This window comes from Mixophyes fleayi, chromosome 6 (assembly GCF_038048845.1).
Source record: "Mixophyes fleayi isolate aMixFle1 chromosome 6, aMixFle1.hap1, whole genome shotgun sequence".
Classification (NCBI taxonomy): domain Eukaryota; kingdom Metazoa; phylum Chordata; class Amphibia; order Anura; family Limnodynastidae; genus Mixophyes; species Mixophyes fleayi.
In genome coordinates this window covers 30,875-53,979 of record NC_134407.1, presented here as the reverse complement: position 1 = coordinate 53,979, position 23,105 = coordinate 30,875, and the positions used below count along the sequence as shown (strand labels likewise).

Below are 23,105 nucleotides of genomic sequence, written 5' to 3'. Positions count from 1 at the left end.
GGTCTTCAGTGCTCACCTGCACAAAGCTTTACACATTTCATATGCTTTGCGTCCACAGATGACCATTTTGGAGGTCAGGTACTGCACTCTTAGGGACAGCATTGGGACTTTCCCAGTGTTACAGTATCCCCCTATGGTTAAAAAAAAGAAAATGTGTTTTGTATTTTGTTTTTTATTACTTGGGTTAAATCGTTTTCTTACAATCCAATGCGAGACACTAGGTGCCCTCCCTTTACGCTCCTTGGTTTGTTTTGTTTCTTTGTTCCCTCCCTGTTATCCTTGTTAAGATTCTGGTTCTCGTTACAGACCACTCTCTGCTCTCCCTCTTGTTCTGTACACTTGCTTCTGTCCTTTGTGACTTTGTTAGATAAGTACTGAGAATTTGGAAGCAGCCAATGGTGTATAGAGTTCACCACACTCTGTACCCCTGTTCCAGTGTCCCCCAATCGGATTGAGGGAAAAGGAATGAAAGTACAAAAATCCTGTTTTCTCTTTCATCCTATTTGGGGGACACTACTACCATGGGGTTGTGAGAGTGGAGGTGGAGTTTGGCACTTATTAACTTTGTTGCTGTATCAATGCTGACAAACCCCTCCCCTCTGCAACCCCCTGTAGCCTCTCCAGTCTGAGTTAAGTGCCCAAGGGAGTTGGGCTTACTTTAGATTACAGGAAGAAATATTCCTTTTTTTCTTAGAATTTTTAACTTCATTTTGCAGCAGTGTGCTCTATTAACTATACAGAGCCGGATGCTCTCATTAACACCAGAACTTTTATTTTATTGTATTCTTTTTAAAACTACTCAGTGCTGACAGGCGGCTGATAGCCACTGCCACGCTGATTTAAGAATGATGTACCGGCGCTGCCAGAAACGGCAAAGAGCGCCGGTAATCGGAACACTGGGGGGTGCCATATTGGAGTATACCAAGTCCCCTCCCCAGAAAAGGAGGGGGGGGGGGCACTTGTTTTTCCCGAAAGAACGGCCACCAGGAATCTGCTATCAGCGACTGCTGCATAATATAGATGTGGCAGATCTCTTTGTAAGCAGCAGAAAACTCGAGAGTTGGAGGATACTAAAGATAGAGTTCCATCCCCCGCAGTCTGAAGCAAGTGGGCTGTTCCAAGGGTGCCAAACACTGCCCAGGAAAGAGCAGCAGACATTCTCTGGGACACTGAGTTTCTGACTGACCTCTCCTGCTCCATAACAATCTTAGCCTGATTGGATGGCTAAGTACCACTTTTATTATATCTCTATATTATAGATAGGGGTATATTGAAATATAGTTGTTGTTGCAATAGAATTTTTTGATAAATATAGAATACTAATTGCATAACACATAACACATAACACATAACACATAGCCTTCGTAAGAGATGCTAACTTTGTCATAGATTAGTTAGTATCTTTCTGTTTGCTTGTGAGTGATTGCCTGTATTTCATTCTGTTACTGTTTATACTATTCTCTGACAAGGGAAAGGCACCTCGGGCAAAATATTATACCTGTTCCAAGTGTAAAGATAAGTTACCATTGGGACTGCAGAACCCGGGGCCGCTTTGTGCTGACTGCACCGGGGGTCTCATAGCCGTGCAGGCTCAGGTTAGAGCACCGCCACTGGGGGAAACGCCAGCATGGGCTAATGCCCTGACACAGAGGGTTGAGACATTGGTTAAGGTGCTATCTAAACCAACAGATATTCCAGCGTTTGCGGCAGTTCTCCCTCTACCTCAGTAGCTATTGACCCCCTAGTTACAGGCGGGACTATGGGAACCGTCGAGTCCACTGAATTAGGACAAGCAGAGGCCCCAGCTGTCCTACCTCACAAGAAGCTCCTTCAGGAGAACCGGCTTGGTCGGCTTCCCTAGTTGGAGAACTTGATAGGTTAAATCGGTTCTTGGATGCGCCAAGACCCGTACCAAAAAAATAAGAGACACCGGTCCACTAACCCCCTTCTGACCCTCTCTGATTCGGAGGGATCGCCAGAAGAGGAGGGTGAACTGATAGAAGACTCTGATTCTACACAGGTCTTAGACCCAGAAGAGTCTTCCAGATATCAGGGTATTGACGACCTGTTGGTAGCAGTTCGTCAGACTTTAAGTATCCTGGATCTAGAGGAGACTAGAATATCAGGTCAAAGTCTCTTCAAAAAGTCTAGGAAACGTGCAGTCCGCTTTTCTCCATCAGTGGAACTGTAGGAAATAGCGGAAGGATCCTGGGAACAGCCAGATAAGAAATGTACTGTTCCGCGTAGGTATCTGGCTTTATATCTATTACAGGAGGAGGATATCAACCGTTGGGAGCAGGTTCCAAGGGTTGAATCACCGGTGGCGCGCTTAGCATGACACACCACACTCCCTATCCCAGGGACAGCCATCCTGCAGGCAGGTACGTCATTCAGACCTTTGTTTTCATCGGCATGGGTTGCCGGGGCTATGGAAACATGACCAGTTAGCAGTGGGTCTGCAAAATTCGGATTTGCTTCCCCTTGCCCTGCATCTCAAGGAGGCTTCCGGATACTTATACGAGGCCGCCCACAATGCAGCCTCCATTTCATCATCCATTTCTGCAACCGCGGTAGCGGCCAGGAGAATCTTATGGCTCATGTCCTGGGATGCAGACACGGAATCAAAACAGTCTTTAGAATCACTCTCTTATTCAGGGGGGCTGTTACTCGGCCCTGAACTGGACAGTATAATTTGCCAGGCCACAGGAGGCAAAAGCAGCTTCCTCCCTGTAAATGTTCCAAATCCTAGGACACCGAGATTTGGGTCATTACGGCAGTCCTTTCGTGGTGGCTCCACTGGCCGGGACCAGACACATAGACCGAGAACGTCAGCCTCCAGAGGACAATCGTATAAAGGTAGGCCTGCCTCCTCCACGAAACTTCCCTCTCCTACGCTTTCAGAAAAAAAGTCAGTTTGATGGTCTCCCTTCCCTTCTCGTGGCTGCGGGAGTGGATGGACGCTTGCTGCTATTCAGAGATCAGTGGGCAGCATCCTCAGAAGACTTCTGGATTCGGGGACTCATAATGAGAGGATACATAATAGATCTATCAGGTCCGTCTCCTCGTTAGTTCTTTGCAACCAGCTTACCCTGCGACCCTCGAAAGAAAGAGGCGCTGCTTATATGTGTTGCCCCTCTTCTCTCCGCAGGAGTCATCTGCCTGGTTTTGGAACACCAAAAAAGACAGGGGTTCTACTCCAATCTCTTTTTGTCCCAAAGCTGGACGACTCGTTCCGGCCTGTGCTAAACCTAAAGCAGTTAAACCGGCACCTACGGGTGGTCAGGTTTCGAATGGAATCCCTCAGGTCAGTCATCAATTCATAGCGTCTATAGACATCAAATATGCCTACCTTCACATTCCTATCTGGAAGGCTCATCAGGCTCTTCTCAGATTTACAGTGGGACTGTCTCATTACCAATTTAGAGCTCTCCCATTTGGCCTTTCGACAGCACCAAGGGTGTTTACAAAAGTAATGGCAGCCTGTCTTCATTCCAGAGGAGTGCAGGTAGTGCCCTATCTAGACAATCTGCTCATAAAAGCCTCCTCAGCTCTCCAGCTGAAATGGGCACCTTGTCTTCACTATCAGGACCCTGGAGATGCATGGATGGCTCATAAATCGAGAAAAGTCACCATTGATTTTGTGTCAGAAAATGACCTTTCTGGGGACTAATCTTGGACACCAACAGACAAAAGGTTTTCCTTCCGGAGGACAAATCTCAATCACAGAGGAACCTGAGGGCTCGGGTTATGACCTGCTGCAGACCGTCGATCCACTTGTGCATGCGTCTGGTAGGAAAGATGGTATCTACTTTCGAGACCATTGCTTTTGCACGGCTGCACTTGCGCTGCTTTCAATGGGACCTTTTTTAAAAAAAGTGGTCACGATCCCATCTGAAGTTGGAGAGACAGCTGATACAACTGTCACCAGAGGCGAAGGCTTCCCTCAGATGGTGGACAGTCCAGGACAATCTGACAGTGGGGAAGTCCTTTGCCCCATGGTCCTGGATCTTAGTAACCACAGATGCCAGCTTGACAGGATGGGGGGCTGTGGTTCTTTAGTTATGGCTCCAGGGTCCCTGGACCAGTTGGGATACTTCGCTCCCCATCAACATTCTGGAGCTAAAGCCATGCTAATGGCCTTACAGCGTGCCCAGGCGATACTTCGTGGACACCCAGTCCGTCTGCAGTCCGACAATGCGACAGCAGTGTCTTATGTCGATAGACGGGGGGGCAACCAGGAGCGGTGGGGCATTGAGGATATCTACTCTGATATTGAACTGAGCAGAGAGTCACGTCTCCGCTATATCTGCAATCTTTATTCCAGGAATCCAAAACTGGGAAGCAGACTTTCACAGCCGACATGCAATATTTCCTGGAGAATGGTCGCTCCATCCAGAGGTCTTTCAGTCTCTTGTCCTACAATGGGGGATTCCGGACCTTGACTTTATGGCATCACGTCACAATAGGAAGGTGCTTCAGTTTTGCTTTCGAGCAAGAGACCCTTTGGTGGTGGCCATCGACGTAATGACGTTGCCATGGGACTTCAGGTTGGGATACCTGTTTCCTCCCATTCCTATGATTCCCATAGTTCTTCGATGAGTGAAGTCATTGTAGGGGCTTTCGCTTGGCCAAGTCGTGTTTGGTACGCAGAATTCTGGGGCTAGCAGTAGGTCATGGTGTGAAATTACCTCTTCGAGAATACCTTCTTCAGCAAGGAGCAGTCACACATCAAGAATTGCCTCAGCTCAATTTAATGGCATGGCTGTTGAGGCCAGCCTGTGGAGGTCCAAAGGGTTCTCTCCACGAGTAGTGAACACTCTTCTGCGGACTAGAAAATTAGTTTTGGCACTGGTGGTATATTTACCATATCTTATCTTTCACGATCATAGGGCGGTTCTCAGAACAGTTTCCACTTTCCTACCAAAGGTGGTGTCCAGCTTTCATGTGAACCAGGAAATAGTGGTTCCGGTTTTTAAGAGTGGCCCACAGTCTTCAAGGACCGGTTCCATGGAGTCTCTGGATGTGGTCAGGGCTCTAAGAATTTATGTCAAGCGGACATCAAAGATTCGCCGCACAGATTCTTTTTGTTTTGTTTGACTCCTCAAAACGCGGATGGCCGGCCTCCAAGCAATCGATTGCTAGGTGGCTTACTTCTACTATTAAGCAGGCTTATAACAGTGCTAACAGACATGTGCCAGATCATATTGTAACCCATTCTACCTGTTCAGTGGGGGCGTCCTGGGCTGCACGAAATGTTATCAATTCAACATATTTGCGTCAACAGAGGCTGCTTTTGGCCTTAGTGCTCTACGTGCCAGGCTGTCAGAGCTGTCTCTCCCTTAAGGGGGCTGCTTTAGAAAGTCCCCATGGTAGCAGTGTCCCCCAGATAGGATGAAAGAGAAAAGAGGATTTTTATACTCACAATAAATCCGTTTCTCTGATTCCATCTGGGGGACACTGCATTCCCTCTCTTCTGGTCTTGTGCTGTGTGGTCTCTGGTTGGTTGACTCCCCTTCCTTGGGGCTTTATAGTTGAACTGAAGAGGCTACAAGGGGTAACTACACTCAAGTGCTCTGCTCTTTTTTTTTTTTTACCTCAGCTTGCGTAGATGAATAAAAATAATAGAATCTCACGTTATTATCTATACATATCAACTAAACTATACATTTTTGTTCTAATACAATTTAAAAGTCCATATTTACTATGAAGAAAAAGTCCTTTGTGCACGCTCTCCTGGTTTTAGTGTATAAAGTTCAGAATGTGCAGTAATTTACTTCTGTAGCAGTGTCCGGATCCTTGGTAACGTATGTGGGCGTGGCCCCAATGCATTTCATCACATACACGTGACTTTTTCAGGGATGTGTGTAGTAGTAGACAAAAAACAGATACAGTGTGGCGCTATATTCAATAGTCTGATTAAAATTCCATTCATATAATAGAAATCTGAAATAGCACTCCTCATGTAAAGGTGGCTGCCCCACTTCAACAAACTGGGTGGTCGTTCTGGAAACAACTAAAAAAGGGGGAAGGGAAAATGGCGTCTAATAGTGCACCTGGTCACCCCAACAAATAGTGACATATATGAATACCAGATGGATATAGGCAGGAGGTATGTATGAGATTCTCACTGAATGGATGAAAATTCTTCAGTGGTTCCTTATCACCTCAAATGTAAAAATGAACAAAAACCAACGATAGTGTAGTATCATCAGGTAAAAGTGAGGCCCCACACCACACCGCACACACCGTTTGTGTTTCTGCGTAACAAATATCTGGACTACTCAATGCTGTTCAGTCATCACAAATCTGTAGATCAAAGTGGTACCCCAATAGAGGCCTCCCCATCGGCAGGCCTTCCTCCCTCTTGTCTCTCTACCTATGCTCCATCTTCAGGAGGGAAGATGGCCTTGCCCATGGGGAGCGCTAGGCCTCTATTGCCATTCGGAGGTTCAATAGCCAGCAATGGAATTCCCCTATTAATGTCTGAATTGTTTTAACCTCATCACCTTTACCTTCACCATAGTGGTGTATGGTCCCTATTGCTAGCTTTTATGTCTCGTGAAAATGGGATGAGCATAATTCACAGGTGGTGACAATGTTGGGGTCTAGAACATGATTGTGGGTGCAGAATCTTATTGGTTAAGAAGTTGGAAACCATAACACAGAGTTTGGTGACTTTAGGTGACATTGCAGACTGGATCTTAATGTCTACTACAGCAGATATTCCCAGGTTTTCCAAACCTGATGCTTGTCTTTCCCAACTCTTTATTGCTTCCAAGTTTGGATGGTATTTGGGCATGTTAAGAATGGTAGTCATGTGGATTTCCAGAACTGCATGCATCTTACGGTGTACGTTACCCTTACAAAGGTGTATTCATACTTCAAAATCCATATTATGGCCTTTCGGGGACTTGGTTAGTAGCTCATAGATCCATTACCCTTCTGTTCTCTCAGTAGTTGCCCCCTCTCCAATTTTTTCTGACTTTCTATATTGCCTTGAAAGTGAGACTGGTGGGGTTGCATGCATGTGTGTCGTTCTATAGTGGTTGGGTAGGCTATGTTTTTGAAAGCCCTTTTTGATATTCCTAATATGTTCCCCAATTCTTATTTTCAGAGGTCTTGTTGTGCGCCCAACATATTGAAGATGACAGGGACATTCAATCACGTATATGACTTTGTGAGTGTCACATGTTAGGAAATCTTTGATCTTTTATGTAGCTCCTGTTGATTGTGAAGTGAATTCACGTATTGTCTTTTTCGTGCCTATGTTTCGTTGTAATGCAGCTTAAACATTGTCCACAGTGATAGAAACCGGTGTTTTAAGTGATTGGTTGACGTAGTAGTGTTTTGTTGTCTTTAGGTTTGAAATGGTTTTTAACTAGTTTTTTCTTAGATCTGGTGCTTTTTTTGAATATTATATTTGGTTTCTTTGGGAGAAACTGTCTAAATTCATCCTGCAAGAGGATGTCCCAATGTTTCTTAATTATCCTCTTGTCTTTATTAGATGAATTGTTGTAGTCTGTGATGAAATAGGTTTTCTTTGTATGTCTGGAATCATTGTCTCTTGTTTTGTAGGTAAGTGGTTCTGCCCTGTTGGATTGTTTTACTTTTTCAGAGGTGTTCTGAACTAGTGCGGTGTCATAACTCTTCTCATTGAATTACGCTTTTAGGTGTTGTGCATGTGTTATAGTTGTGTATTTGTGAGCAATTGCGTCTGTCTTTTGAATTGTCCGACTGGGATATTTAGTAACCAGTAGGGGTGGTGATTTCTATTAACATCTGCTAATTTATGGTATGTCTTAGTTTCTAGTGTATTGTTCAATATGTATAATTCTAGGGTAAGAAATTGAGTTTTTACTGCATTTGGTGTAAACTGTAAATTATATGGGTTCTTGTTGATTATTCCATAAAACTTTATAGTGAGGTTTCGTCGCCTTTACAAATCACGGATATCGTCAATATGCCTTCCCCAGGGCCCATTGCAGTACCTCTTTGTTTGTAAGTAAGTTATCCTCACGCCAAAGAAAATTGTGCTTCAGGGTAACATGAATCCCCTTTACATGTCACTTAGTGACTCATCTTGTTTTAGGAAGTAACTTGTGCTGTCTAAACCTTGTTGATGGTCTATGACTGTGTGTAGTGATTTGATGTCACCAGTTACCAGCCATAGGTCATCTTCCCATGTTACATCTGCAATAGTGTGTAAGATTTGGGTGGTATCCTGTATATACGAATTTTGTAGTTTGACTTCTTTTTGCAGAAAAAACTCAAATTCTATGTGATTTGAATCAACGCCTGAGACTATAGATCTGCCCGGAGGATTTTTGTAGATAATAGAAGACCGGGGTAATGGGATGTTATGTTAAGAAGTAAAATGCCCTGTTCTAGGCCACTTTCAATAGTTGTTTGAGTTCTCTGTGGAATAATGGTGTAGAATCATGTTTCAGAATGCCGTATGTGTCTTGTAGAGTGTTCAGTGCCTCTGTTCTATAGTCTGCCTTGTTAAGGATGACTATACCACCCCCTTTTTTGGTGGGTTTGACTACTATGTCTACTATTGATTGCTTGTTAACTATGGATCAGGGTGCTGCGGATGGATCCCCCTGGCCTATCACACTGGCCAGAGCTGCTGGGTAGCGGCAGAGCGGTGGTACTAGGAGCTAGGCCCAAACTTCAGAACAGCCGTAGGATGGATTATATTTAGGGTCTAATCTGTAGGTCACAGAATTACATGGATATTGAAGAATTTGTCAAGCAGGGTCTTGAAGCTGAGTGATGTTTATTTCGCTCAAGTGTCCTGACAAGGACAGTTCCACTGATAACAGGTATCAGTGGTCAGGTCAGTTGGAACATCAGAATGATACATTTCAATGTACAAGGGCTTTCTTTTTATACAGTTTTAGACACAGCCTCACAGGCTAATTTTAAAATCATGATGCAATTTGTTTACCCAAACATGGATTTACATGCAATGGAAAGCTAACAATATTTACAGTTATCTGTGATATCCTAAAACCTTTCTGTGATTTCCTGCTTCTTATTTTGGACATAGTTGACATTTGACAGCAAGTCTAATTACCCCTTCCTTTCCCTTAAGGGGTATTGGACATCAAAAGGTCTAATCAACATGAGATTAACATGGGTGCTTTCTTCCAACAGTTGCAGAATACACATTTCCTCCAAAAAAAAAGAATTCCCCAAGAAAAGTTGCAAAACCACAAACAAGGCATTTCTTTACACCAAGATACACAAAAGACTTCCTAAACAAAGGCTTATTGTATCAGATATATACAGTAGAAATAATGCATTTCCTCTATCAAGGTTAAAACAAACGTGTTTCTTCCCTGGTCTCAAAAATAAAGATTTGTTTTTACCAACATACCCACAATATCAAAAATAAGTGCATGTGCAACTATATAAATAAGTGCCCTGCGCTATTTCCTTTAAATACATTTATACCATAAGTTATTTATAAAAGTGATCCATTCATAATAATGCAGAGTTCAAATACCTAGATCAGAGACCTACTAGGATGCGATCACAGAATAGAACGATTGCCATAGCAACAAGGTTCAAGATGCCCCCTCATTTGCCGATAAGGCTACATATACCAATAAGAACCATAACCTAATACTACTACACACCCCCTGAAGAAGTCACATGTATGTATCGACTATTTTTACATTATTATTACTAACTGTTACATCATTTGTGCATTTCTATTATAGTGTTCCTTCTTGTTCTAGTATATGAGCATCTCTGTTGTTTCCTCTTTGCATATGGTGTACCCTATATGGTTTTCATGGTACGTTTTCTACATTCAATGCTATCAACAGTTTAGAGTGTCTGCAGATAGCGCTGGTCATTATATCATGTATGTTTATGGTCTATCTTACTTGTATACACATGTTCAGTGGTAGCTAGTGGCACACATACATGGACTTTTCCAAATAAAGATTATGCCATGCCAGTCATCACTATCAGTCGACACTTACCCCTGCCCTCTAGCTGGTGCAAGTGATAAAGTCTGAAACCTGGCACACTGAAGAGAAGAGAACAATGTATAGGCGCTGTAGGACCCTTGTTAAATATCTGTACGATGCAGCTCTCTTAAAGCAGGATCTGGACCTGCTAAGAAAGTAAAGAAAAGGTACCACAAAAAGAGAACGCAAAGCATAGGATATAAATATGTATAGAAATAATTAATTTATTAGACTAATATATCAAGTTGCACATAAAAAGAGCTCATAAATATATAAAATCTCATATAACAAAGATCTGGAGAATGTCCTCAATATTGTCCTCGCTATGGTCCCAGTATATATTTTTTAGGAACCAAGTATAGATTCAAATGTCAGTATTGTAGAAACAACGTCCAGAGAAATAAGCAGATAGAGAACCACTTGAGACCGAGCACTGATTAGAACAATCCTTTCCTTGGCTTCAGAGATATTTGCACTTAAGCTGATGGTAAAAGCACCCGTAGGAGCAGATGGCACAACCCAGCAGTATTGGGTAGCAAATACTTATCTCTTTAAGTCAGTCTCCATGTAGTGATCCACAAAAGATTATTATTCTCCTTGTTGATAGTGTTCAGTTGTGAACTAAACCCCAGGGTTAATTGTATGGACCTTCACCAGACTGGTAAACAAATCTGCTGACACGTTTTGCGGCAATAAGCCGTTTCATCAGAGGTATAATTCATTTTTTCTATACATATTTATATCCTGTGCTTTGTGCTCTCTTTTTGTGGAACCTGTTGTATACTTAAAAGAAACCCAGGACTTGAATCGGCCACATCTGCGTCGCACACCCTTACTGTACATTACCTATATCCGTCCACTGCATCCCACCCCTGTTCTGCTATTCAAGTCATAGGCAGCTGTAATTGTCATTTGCCTTGAGACATAAATTGTATTCATTTGCATAAGGTCTGTTCCTGAGTTGTGTCACACAAGATAAGTTAAGCTACGTGAATCTGGTTTGCGCAGGGGGTTATCTGTACATGATCCTATTGATTCCCAATCCTCTTTCTCTGAGGGGTACTTAGTGCTGTAGTAGGGGCGACTCAGTGAAGTGACTCCTTGTTATCTGCTGACATGGACGCTGAAGAGGAAACTAACAAATTATTACTGTTAACCATGTTTCCTTGATCTCTTCCATCTCAGCCTAGTTCCAAAGATGTTTTTCTTTTCTATCTACTCTGGCTGCAGCGGAGGATTAACCTCTAAGTTACTGCTGCCATTAAGGAGATCAAGGAACAGACTTATATCAGTAATGTCTGGCTGATCTCTCTCCAAACTAATGATTGTATTCTGTACATATTTGGTTATATGGATTATTATTATTATTATTATTATCATTTATTTGTTAGGCGCCACAAGGTTTCCGCAGCGCCGCACATAGTACAAACAGTAGACTATACAGGGTATAACAGTACAGAACAATAAACAAAAGTACCAATACTTCAGAAACTCCAGGCAGGCTGATGCAATAGACACGGAGCAGAAGAACGGGTGAGGAGACAGGAGGGGAGAGGGCCCTGCTCTAGCGAGCTTACATCCTAAGGGAGGGTTAAACAGACCAGGCACAAGAGTGGAGGAGATGGGGGTTAAGTGGATGGTTGGTAGGCTTTGAGAACCCCATCTAGTGAGACGTAGAAGTAAATAGCAGCCTCCATATGCTGCATTGGGTTGAATGAAGTCACTATATGTTGCTATATCAGAGTTGTCTTTATACTGCTCATTGTTATCACAGAAACTTTTGTATTCGCTCTAATTGTATTGTTCTGTGTCTGTTACAAACGTTCCATGTCTTTTTCTATTTTTTGGTTAGGTTTTGGTACGACATGACTCTCTGGATTTTAAACCAGTGAACTTCTTTGCCCTTGGTTCTCCTATCGGCATGTTCCTTACTGTACGAGGCATGAACATGATTGATGAAAACTACAGACTACCAACCTGCAAAGGGTTCTTCAATATTTATCACCCGGTACGTGGTAACCCAGGAAGTGCCACTTAATATTGCACCTGGACTGTGCATGTGGTTTGTATGGTGACCTATGACAGATATTATAGATGGAGGTAAGGCAGACAGGAGACGGGAGTTGGGGGTGGATACAATGTATATTTAGGTTAGGAGTCAGTCATTTTGTAAGGGGAAATTTGCACTGTGCAGGGCACGCAAGTAAGAGATTAGGGGTATTATGTCTTGACCTGAGTAGTATACGCAGTATTCACTCTGTTCTAAGGTCCCACAGTATACTGACATTAATATATCAGCCTGTGTCCAGACATTATGCCAGCATCTGTGCCCACATAGTATATTGGTTTACGCAACTGTTGTGTAGTCCCATAACCAACCATCAGCTATACCCTCCTTCATATAACTGACAGCCTGTTACAGTGAGTTGCATGGTGATGTTGCTGCAGCAAACCTAGTTGAGTTTCTCTTATTATTATTCATCATCATCATTTATTTATATAGCGCCACTGATTCCGCAGCGCTGTACAGAGAACTCATTCACATCATTATTATCTTTTATTTTCTACCATTTTTCCTACCATTGAGGGACACTGCGAGACATTGGGGTATAGTAGTGGATGTAGGAGACCTAGGCAATTATCAACTTCTTTGATTTTCACTCTCCTTCCCTACAATGGCCGCCCTCTCCTGTGGACACCTAGGAGATAGGTCACTTCTGTATAGGCTCCTGTCTATACTTGTATTAGTTGTAGGCTTGTCATGTTTTTATTTTACTCGCTTTTACAGGTGCAGCGCAGGGATCGAACTCAAGACCCAGAGGAGTGAATAAGACTGCAGCTCTGTTCACTCTGAGTCCCAGCGCAGGTGAGCAGCAGCCTGGTCTCTGTTACCTGGCACCTCTGCCGGCAGCCTGTCCATCCCCTAGATTAACGAGCAACAGAGGGACATGTAAGTCTGCCATAGAGGCGCACCACAAAGGCCGGGACTCAGCAAAACAGGGAACCCCCAAGGCTTGGGGACACGGCTGAGCAATGACAGAATCACACTCCAGGATACTGTGGGGAAGGCTCGCCTACTACACTTTCATGAGTAGTGACGCGCATCATCCACAGACAATTTTGGTGCGGGGGATTGTCACACAGGGGTTAGGTTATAGAGGTTGTTCAGTCTCCTGCGAGGCAATTCTTCACCACAGCTCTTCTTCTTTGTGCCATCGGGTGCAAGTCCTGGTCCCGCTGCAGGAAAGAGGCAAGGGGTTCTACTCCAACCTCTTCCTGGTCCCATAATCGGACGGGTCATTCCATTCCATCCTAAACTTGCAACAAAGAGCTTTGTGTGCTTAGGTTTCAGATGGAATCCCTGCACACGGTAATTGCGGGCATGGAACAAGGAGATTTCATGGCATCCATAGACATCAAAGATGCCTACTTACATGTGCCCATATGGGAGGGACACCAGTGTCTTCTCTGCTTTGTGGTACAAGAACGTCCGTTTCAATTTCTTGCTCTGCTATTCGGTCTGGTGACCGCCCCAAGGGTATTCACCAAAGTAATGGCAGGACTCCTACGCTCCCTGGGAGTCACGATCATTCCAGATCTAGATCAATTTCTAGAGGCGTATGGCTGGGTGCTGAACCTAGCCAAGTCCTTGCTCATTCTGGCTCAGCAGATGCGATTTCTAGGTCTCATTTTCAACACTATCATCCGGGAGGTAGACTCTCTTGGTAACAAAGTTCTTTTGCTTCTGCTCAAGACCCGGGCTCTCCTGGGTCAACGGGAAGTGTCTCTTCTTCATTGTATGAAGCTGTTGAGGTCCATGGTATGGGTATTTGAGGCGGTGCCCTTCGCACAGTTCCACTTGCTTCCTCTCCAGAGAGAGATTCTCCAAAAAATGGTCCAGCTCCCACAAACATTTGGACAGGCAGATCATTAGACACTTATCCTTCTCATGGTTGATGAGCAGATAGCATCTAGAAAAGGGTCAGTCATTCCGTGCTTGGACCTGGACCCTGGTCACCACAGATGCAATTCTGTCAGGCTGGGGTGCAGTTGTGTGACCTCTCAGGTTTCTGGGTCTCTGGTCCCCTCAGGAGACCACACTACCCATCAGTGTCCTGGAACTCAGAGCAGTTCACAGAGTCTTACTTCAAGAACAGCGGTTTCTAACCAGGAAACACTTGAAGATTCAGTCAGACAATGCCACAGCAGTGGCTTATCTGAACCACCAGGGGGAGACCACGCGGCTCTATTGCAATGCGGGAAACAACCAGGATCATGTCCTGGGCGGAACATCATGTTCCGATAATCTCTGCCATCTTCATACCAGGGATAGAAAATTGGGAAGCAGTCTTCCTCAGTTGGCATCGGTTCCACCTGGGGTGGACCCGATGCCACTGAGGAAGACTGAGGTCTCTACACAGAGAGGTCTTTGCCCTTCTGGTACAGAGATCGACCTCATGGCATCCCAACTCAATTTTCAGGTTCCTCTTTACTGCTCAAAGTCCAGGGATCCTCAAGTGGGGTACACAGATGCCATGATAAACCCATGGCTTTTCAGTCTGGTGTACCTGTTTTCACCATTTCCCATGCTTCTGTGTGTGCTAGAAAAGTTAAAAAGAGAGCACGTTCCCGCAATTTTGGTGGTCCCACATTGGCCACACGGGGCATGGATTTCAGACATTCAGACGTCGCCTCCCTTAAGTCTGTTTCTTCGTAAAGACCTTCTGGTTCAGAGTCCTCTTCTCTGCTATTACTTAGATCAGCTGACTTTGACGGTGTGGCTGTTGAGACCTTGATTCTCAAGGCGAGAAGGTTTTCACAGGGTGTGGTGGGCACCATGATTAGAGCACGAAAATCTTTGTCTTTGCCCGTTTATCCTCTGGTCTGGAAGGTATACATTCTTTGGTGTGAATTGCAAGGTTTTAGTCTCTCACGTTTGCTTTCAATTTTGCAGGTGGGTCTGGATAAGGAAGTTCATCTAGGTTCACTTAGGGTGCAGGTTTCTGCACTCTCTATATATTTTCAGCAGCGGCTGGCAGTTTTACCAGATATACAGACGTGTCTTCAGGGCATCCTACACGTTCAACCACCCTTTGTACATCCAGTGGAACCATGGGATCTCAATCTCCTGAGCGCTCTTACTAAGGCTCCCTTTGAGCCTTTGAAATTCAGGGGATCTACGTCATGTTCCTTGGAAGGCAGTGTTCCTCTTAGCCACTGCTTCTGCTCATTGAGTGTCGGAGCTGGCAGCACTTTGCTACAATCCTCCATTCTTAGTTTTCCACGAGGATGGAGCTGTCCTCCGCAAGATGGTGTCCCGGTTCCATTTGAATCAGGAAATTGTTGTTCCAGCATTCCGTCCTTGGGCATCTACGGATGGGACTTTACTTTTGTTGGATATTGTGCATGCTCTTCGGGGGTTTTGTTGATCACACGACCTCTGTTAGGAAGACCAACAACATTTTCATTCTTTATGATGCGTATAAGAGGGGTTGGCCTGCGTCCAAGCAGTCCATTGCCCGTTGGGTCACTTCCACCATTCATTTGGCTTATGTCCGTACCTCTCGCCCTGTGCTAGAGGCTTTGAAGGCGCATTCCACCAGGGCTGTGGGCGCATCTTGGGCAGCGCGTCACGGTACTTCGGTGGAGCAGTTGTGCTGACTGGCAACATTGTCGTCTGTCCATACTTTTTCCAAATTCTACAGGTTGTAGAGGGCTTTGCATCCGCGGATGCGAGCTTTGGGTGCAAGGTGTTGCGTGCAGCCGTTCCAGAGCAAGCCCTTCCTTAGGGGCAGCTTTGGTATGTCCCCAATGTAATGCAGTGTCCCCCAATGGTAGGGAAGCGAAAAGAGGTTTTTTGCTCACTGTAAAATCTGTTTCTCGGACTACATTGGGGGACACTGCGCACCCTCCCTTTGATCTGAATCTGGTTCTGTTCAAGTAACCTGGTTCTGGTTTTTGCCTTGTTGGCCTTTCTTCTCGACTTGGTTATACAAAACTGAGTTTCCTGTTCCAGAGGAGGGGCATAGTAGAGGGGGAGCATATATTCAAGTATCAGAAGTGCCTAAACTAATAGTCCACCTACTATACCCCATGTAACGCAGTGTCCCCCAGTGGAGTCAGAGAAACAGATTTTACAGTGAGTAAAAGTCCTCTTTTTCAGATGTTACTTACAATACAGTTTCCTCTCTTCAGCTGGATCCTGTTGCCTACAGATTGGAACCAATGATTGTCCCAGATTTGGATCTGAAACCAGTTCTTATCCCACATCATAAGGGAAGAAAGAGGCTACATCTTGGTAAGTTGCTTAGTCTATGTTAAAATAATTGAAAGTTTGGTGAGATCTCCACACTGGTTCCAGCTTTTGTTTGGCAGAGTTGAAGGAAAGTCTGAGTCGCATGGGGTCTGACCTGAAACATGGATTCATCAGTTCCCTCCGCTCGGCATGGCAGACCCTCAATGATTTTGCCCGTGCACACACATCTTCATCTCAGCTTCAGGCAGAGTTGGAGAAAGTTGCTGATCAAATTAAGGAAGAGGAGGATAAACAGCAAGTGGAAGGTGATCATGTGTAATGTATAGATTTGTATTCCTTGACAAATAAATTGGGAAAACTGAATATTTCACTTGTTTCTTTTTACATGGAAGCTGACAAGTTGGAGAATACAGAATCATGGCGAGAGGAGGACCTCTCTGTGAAGATTGGGATGTTGAACGGTGGTCGCAGAATTGACTACGTCCTTCAAGAGAAGCCCATCGAAAGCTTCAATGAATATCTGTTTGCTCTGCAAAGTCACCTTTGTTATTGGTGGGTATCTTAGAAAAGTAATTTGATAAAGAATCTGGAGTCCTCAAGATGCTGGGATATGGGGAAATAATGAGATTTGTTATTTAACAAAAAATCCCTTTTTCTAAGGTAAATGGGGGACCCAGACTCTCATTGGGTGGTTTATAATCCCCTTGTGCAAAAGGTACTATGTATAATATGGATCTGGGCTACAACCACTGTGATATATAATATATTTTGAATTAAATTAAACCACATTATTTTTGTTTACTTTGTAGTATCCACTTTTAGCCATATCCGTATCGCACTGTGTAACTAAAAGTATCAGAATGACCAAATAACTAGCATAAAGTGCCAATACGGTACCGGAACATTGCGGATTTTCCTTTGCAACCCTATGGGGTGTGAAGGGAGATCAGCAGTGTGCAGCCGCACGTATCCGCAGTCTGCCGTCTTCATTGAATATGCCCCTAAGTGTCTAGTTGGGGAAACAATAATTCTCGAGTCCTCAGCGATTACAGTGTTAAGCTTTTTGCCTATCAACTTGTCAGTCTAAAGTTCTCGGTATGGAATGAAAACATATCCCAATTATATGTTACCAAAGACTGGCGCTAAACATAATACCTCCAGCAATGCGAGCACTAATACGTCAAGTGGTGAAAGAACCAATTCATAAAGAATGGTCTCAAGTGGAGAAACGCCAGTCTAATTCTAAAGTACTAGAAAGGATGTATGCATTGTGGAGATCCCAAGAGTAGATGCAGCTATAGTTAGTACGTCTACTCCAACAACCATTCCACTGGAAGACAGCCGTCTTTTAAGGAATCCTATGGACAGGAAAACAGAAAGTCCTGTAAAAAAGATTCATGTTTCATTTCGAACTACATTAAAGCCAGGAGTGGTTATAGCAACAGTAACCAGGGCTTTAAGGTTGTGGGGTGAAAATCTCAATACAGACATCCAAGGAAAGGTGAATGGAGAAAGTCTAGTGTTTATTCACGCCCGTGGCCAGCGACTGACCAAACAAAGAGCCTGGATAACCTTCTATTTGTAGGAATTCTTTTTTTGAAAAAAAAATAAAATAACATGATACAGAAGTTATCTGGTAAGAAATCAAAAAGATTGCCACAATGTAGTAGATTAAGAAATTGACAACCTTCATTGTCTCGTCAATAGTTTAAGGATTCAAGGCGTTCTAGGACAGGAAGGCAATAACCAGTCTCTATACTGCACCTAGACAGTCCTTTCAGCCATTCAGACCTAAGGAGGATGAAGCAAAACCAAAGTTCACAACAATAGCTATTATCAGTCCCCAATAACATCTTTAGGAGACACAGAATTTCGCATTTTGCAGTGTGGACCCACTCGATTACAGATCAGTGTGTTTTGGACATAATAAAGAAGTGATATAGAATAGAGTTCAGTCATTATCACAGAAGAAATGTTTGTGTCTTGTCCAAATCATCTTCATCAAGCCGCATAGAGATAGAATTGTTACACAAATGTCTGCAAGGTCTAATGAGAATCAAGGTAGATTTCTCACATCTCCTGGTCAGGAAAGCTTTACACTCCACATCAATAAAGACGTTTTGCTACCAGCTTTCTTTCCACAATCTAAGGATGTGACATAAAATAAGCTGCTATTTCTGGTCACAACCATTGCTATATTCTTGTCTAGGACACAGGAGTTCAGACAAACATAACAACTATTTGTGATACCTGCAAATATACGGCCTGTAAACAGCTATGTCCAGAAGGATCAGAGAAGTCATCATACAAGAGAAGTGAGCAGACAGTACCTGAAGTACTGAAAGCCCATTCAGCACGAGCGGTAGCTACATTGTGGGTAGAGAATGCTCGGGCTTCTGTGACAGATTTATGTAACACAGGTCAGAAGTCATTATCACCTGTATATTCTATCATTGGGAGATTCATGTTCCTGGATCAGCCACTAAATATATTCTTTGTGCAGTATAAGCCGACTAATTGGTTCTTTATTGCCACCTGCTGTGTGTTGCGTGGATACATCTTATAGTAGAATTTGCCATGGAGGAGTGAAAAAGAAAACTGCGAATTGTCTTATTGTTAATTCCTCTTTCCTGGAAATGCCCCATGGCAGCCTAGGGAATTCCCACCCAGGTGGCGTTTATTGGGAATGGGAGTAGTTGGCTTATATACTTACTAAGCGAGCGTCTGTAGTTAAACAAAACAGATGCAAACCTAAAGTAAAGGAGTACTCCAAGGAAAAGGAATGTACAATGAGATAAATCACATTTCTTCCATAGGTCACTTGGGGATTTTAGCTTTTATAGTTTGGTTCAAAAAAGGACTTTTTTGTAAGATAATGGATGACCAGCAATTTCTTTGAATTGGGATATGCTGCGCAGACCTTAAGCTGGATGTAGTACCTATTAACGGTACGGACTACCCCGACACCGAAGAAAACTACATGAGGAGTCCGATTGCATACTGCAGCGACCTGCAAAGAAAACTACTTACCTGAATGCGGAAGAGTTGATGGGACGACTCACTCTGTTGCCGACTGTACTAAATGATGTCATCAGAAAACCGCGACTTGGGTATTAGGGTTAGGAGTTAAAGTTAGGGTTAACCCTAACCCTAATACCCCTAATCCCTAAAATAATACTTAGATGACATAAATGACAGCGGGGTCCGTCCATCGCCGCTTTAAGACAAGACGCGGTTTCTGATGACGTCATTTAGTACAGTAGGCAACAGAGTGAGTCGTCCCATCAACTCTTCCACATCGTGGTAAGTAGTTTTCTTTGCGGGTCGCTGTAGTTTGCAATCGGACTCCTCATGTCGTTTTCTTCGGTGTCGGGGTAGTCAGTACCGTTAAACTGATGACCACCGCTTAAGCTACAGGACACTTTGTGCCACCATTGCATTTGCCATGATCAGAGCCAGAAGTTTTCCCATATCTAAGACTGCATCTCTGAGAATCTGAAAGAGGAATCATTGACCGCTTTTATGTCATAGAATCTGGTGTATTCGTCAAATGACCATTATTAATATCATTTATTTATAAGGTGCTGTAATATTCGCAGCGCTCTACAGTGGGGATGTAGAGCATATTACAAAGGCATAAAGATCCAATCGGCAAAATACAGGACATACAAGAAGCATAAATGTAAGAGTAGTGGGAAATTGAGCATAATACTGTACATAACACATAATAAGTAAGGTATATAGCAAACAAGTGATCCACAGAATATGCTAGAGTCAAGATACGTGTCTGAATGTTATCCAAAGCAAAAGGATACAGGATACAGAAATGCCTTTTGTCTGAAAAAAAAATTAGTATGTAGAAGTGTATGAAGGGGATGAGCCTTTGTGAAGGGTTAGAGTCAAATTTATTAGATGGAATCTTACTTCATAACAAAAGGGTGATAACTACACCCAGTGATAGTGGAGGTTTAGGGGTTCTAGACCTAGAGGATAGATTGGAGCAAAGTCCTTAACAATGATCAACTAGACACATGGAGGTACTTGCAGATTAGATGCTTTCTGATGAAATTCCAAAACTCGCAAATCATATTACAAAGGATCGCCTCATTAAAACTTCTGTGTTCTAATATTGAGACCAGTGGTGGAAGTAGGTTTACGGGTTATGTCACACCGCCACTTCTCCTACTGCTACACTGTAACGCTATAACGTTCCAGTCACTTACTATATATATATATATCTATAATATAAATGGCTGGTGGCGTGTGTTAGTCTGTCTGTGTGTGCAAAAAAAAAACCAACAAGCTGCAGCGCCACCTGATGGGCGGAGTTATACACTGACGTACTAAATTCTTAGTGTGTGTGGGGAAAAAAAAATTCAGAAAGGGCTGAAATTTGGTATACTAAGATGTTTTTAATTTGTTAATTTAATTTGTTAATTGTTAAAAGTGTTTATAAAGATTTTAAAAAAATATATATATATTTCTTGAAGTAGAACTGACAGTTGGGAGTGGTTGCCGGGGGTGACAGTTGGGGGTGGTTGGTGGTTGCCGGGGGTGACAGTGGGGAGTGGTTTCCGGGGGTGACAGAGTGAGAGGAGTGTGATACTCGGGACCGCTGAGAGAGATCCCTGTGTCTGGATAGACATCTGGATAGATGTGGCGATGAAAATGAAGGATGAGGTGATGGAGAAGAATGATGAGATGGTGACATGTGGACAAAACCACGTTAAAAAAGGGCGCTTACGTCGGGAAGTAACGCTCTTCCCCTGAGGAGGCCTGGGCTATGGCCCAAATGCATGACAAGAACCTTTTTAACACCTTAAGTAGCTTGATTTGACTAGAATGCATGAGTATCATGCACGGGTTAACTTGTGTGTGTGTGTGTGTGTATATATGTGTATATATGTGTGTATATATATATATATATATATATATATATATACACACACACACAGTGGTGGAAGTAGGTATATACTGTGGTATGTCATACTGCCACTTCTCCTACTGCTACATAACAGTAGTGGGTAGTTGCCTGCGCTTCACTTGTTAGATCCATACTGAGAGAGAGATTTTATGGGGATAAACGCCATTATTCGTTGTGCATCTCTGATTAACTGATAACCTCTCATAATATTTTGTTGTTATCCCTTTTTTTCTTCTTCCAGGGAATCTGAGGACACTGCTCTGTTAATTCTGAAAGAAATTTACAAGTCGCTAAATGTGATTCCAGATCAGCAGTTCCATTAGAACCTGGGGTCAGTCCACGTAAGTGCTTTCCTCCTTGTGGACAGAGACGTTCAGTTACACTTGATGAAATATTTCACTAGACAAGCCTGGTCGGCTCTCAGCAACTACGCTGAATGGGGTGGAGGGTCTAAGGAGGACGATGGTGCAGATTCCAACACTAGGGAACCCTTTTAATTCAGAGAAGGACTGGGGGTTGTAATAGGGAAGACAGAATAGAATTGTACCAACCCTAATAAAGTGCACTCATCTAAAATGTTCGTTGAATATACTGTATATGTTACCCCAAAATGATCGACTTACCTGGGAATAATCAAAGTCTGCCTACCTCCGAACCCCAGTGTGACCGAGTTCTGGACGGCTACAGCTTCCCCTGAAATGGGTTTAAGGTGGAGCTCGCTCCTTGAGTCTTGGTCCTAGGGTTTAAATGAAATGAGCTGACTATGTAGAGTTTGTATGTCTCTCCCTTCTATATTTTATCTTCTGGGTTAAAGAACACCAAAAATGTAGCATGAATGTTATATATGAAACATGCTAATAAAATGCATTACTTAGAATTACAGTTTAAATTAATGTGGGCAGCACGGTGGCTTAGTGGTTAGCACTTCTGGGGTCATGAGTTAAATTCCCAACCATGCCTATATCTGTTTGGAGTTTGTATGTTCTTCCCGTGTTTGCGTGGGTTTCCTCCAGGTGCTCCGGTTTTTCCCACACTCCAAAACAAACATACCAGTAGGTTAATTGGCTGCTATTAAATTGACCTTAGTCTCTCTCAGTTTGTGTGTGTGTGTGTGTGTCTCTGTGTGTCTGTGTGTATGTTAGGGAATTTAGACTGTAAGCCCCAATGTGACAGGGGCCGATGTGAGTTCTCTGTACAGCGCTGCGGAATTAGTGGCGCTATATAAATAGCTGATGATAATGAAATGAGACGGCCACCTGCAGCTGTTTTAAAAGTTGGTGTGATGCATTATTTCTTCCTGGCGCCCTCACAAACTGATAAAACCAAATCCCACAGCTCTTAAACAGTGACTAGTTTGATTCTAATACAGGATGAAAAACGCAAATATAAGGCTTCTGAACTGCTCCATCTTCACTCCCTACTCTAGACACAATCGCTCCCTATTCCAAAGTGATGTAAGATAGTGATGCTTCACAATCATAGGCATGTGTTTAAAGATTTCAGTATAAAATCATGAGGTAACATCTCTGTACATGTTATAACAGTAATATTGTCTGCTTCTGTATAATCATTAGACGCCACTTCTTGCAGAGTGTGGCGCCTGAGGAGTGGTAAATCAGAGACCACCAGTATCCTCCACCTCGCTCTCCTTGACATGCAGAGTGTGGCGCCTGAGGAGTGGTAAATCAGAGACCACCAGTATCCTCCACCTCGCTCTCCTTGGCATGCAGAGTGTGGCGTCTGAGGAGTGGTATATCAGAGACCACCAGTATCCTCCACCTCGCTCTCCTTGACATGCAGAGTGTGGCGCCTGAGGAGTGGTAAATCAGAGACCACCAGTATCCTCCACCTCGCTCTCCTTGGCATGAAGAGTGTGGCGCCTGAGGAGTGGTATATCAGAGACCACCAGTATCCTCCACCTTGCTCTCCTTGACATGCAGAG

General features: G+C 43.5%; 1 protein-coding gene across 1 annotated transcript in view; it reads left to right on the top strand.

The window, feature by feature from the left end:
* SEC23IP (SEC23 interacting protein) overlaps positions 1-23,105 on the top strand; it is a 73,383-nt gene that overhangs the window by 43,042 nt on the left and 7,236 nt on the right. The window contains 5 exon segments of the mRNA XM_075215534.1: positions 11,836-11,991; positions 16,179-16,281; positions 16,359-16,544; positions 16,632-16,791; positions 21,405-21,504. Of these exon segments, the coding sequence (XP_075071635.1) occupies positions 11,836-11,991; positions 16,179-16,281; positions 16,359-16,544; positions 16,632-16,791; positions 21,405-21,486 (687 nt within the window). The 3' untranslated portion in view covers positions 21,487-21,504.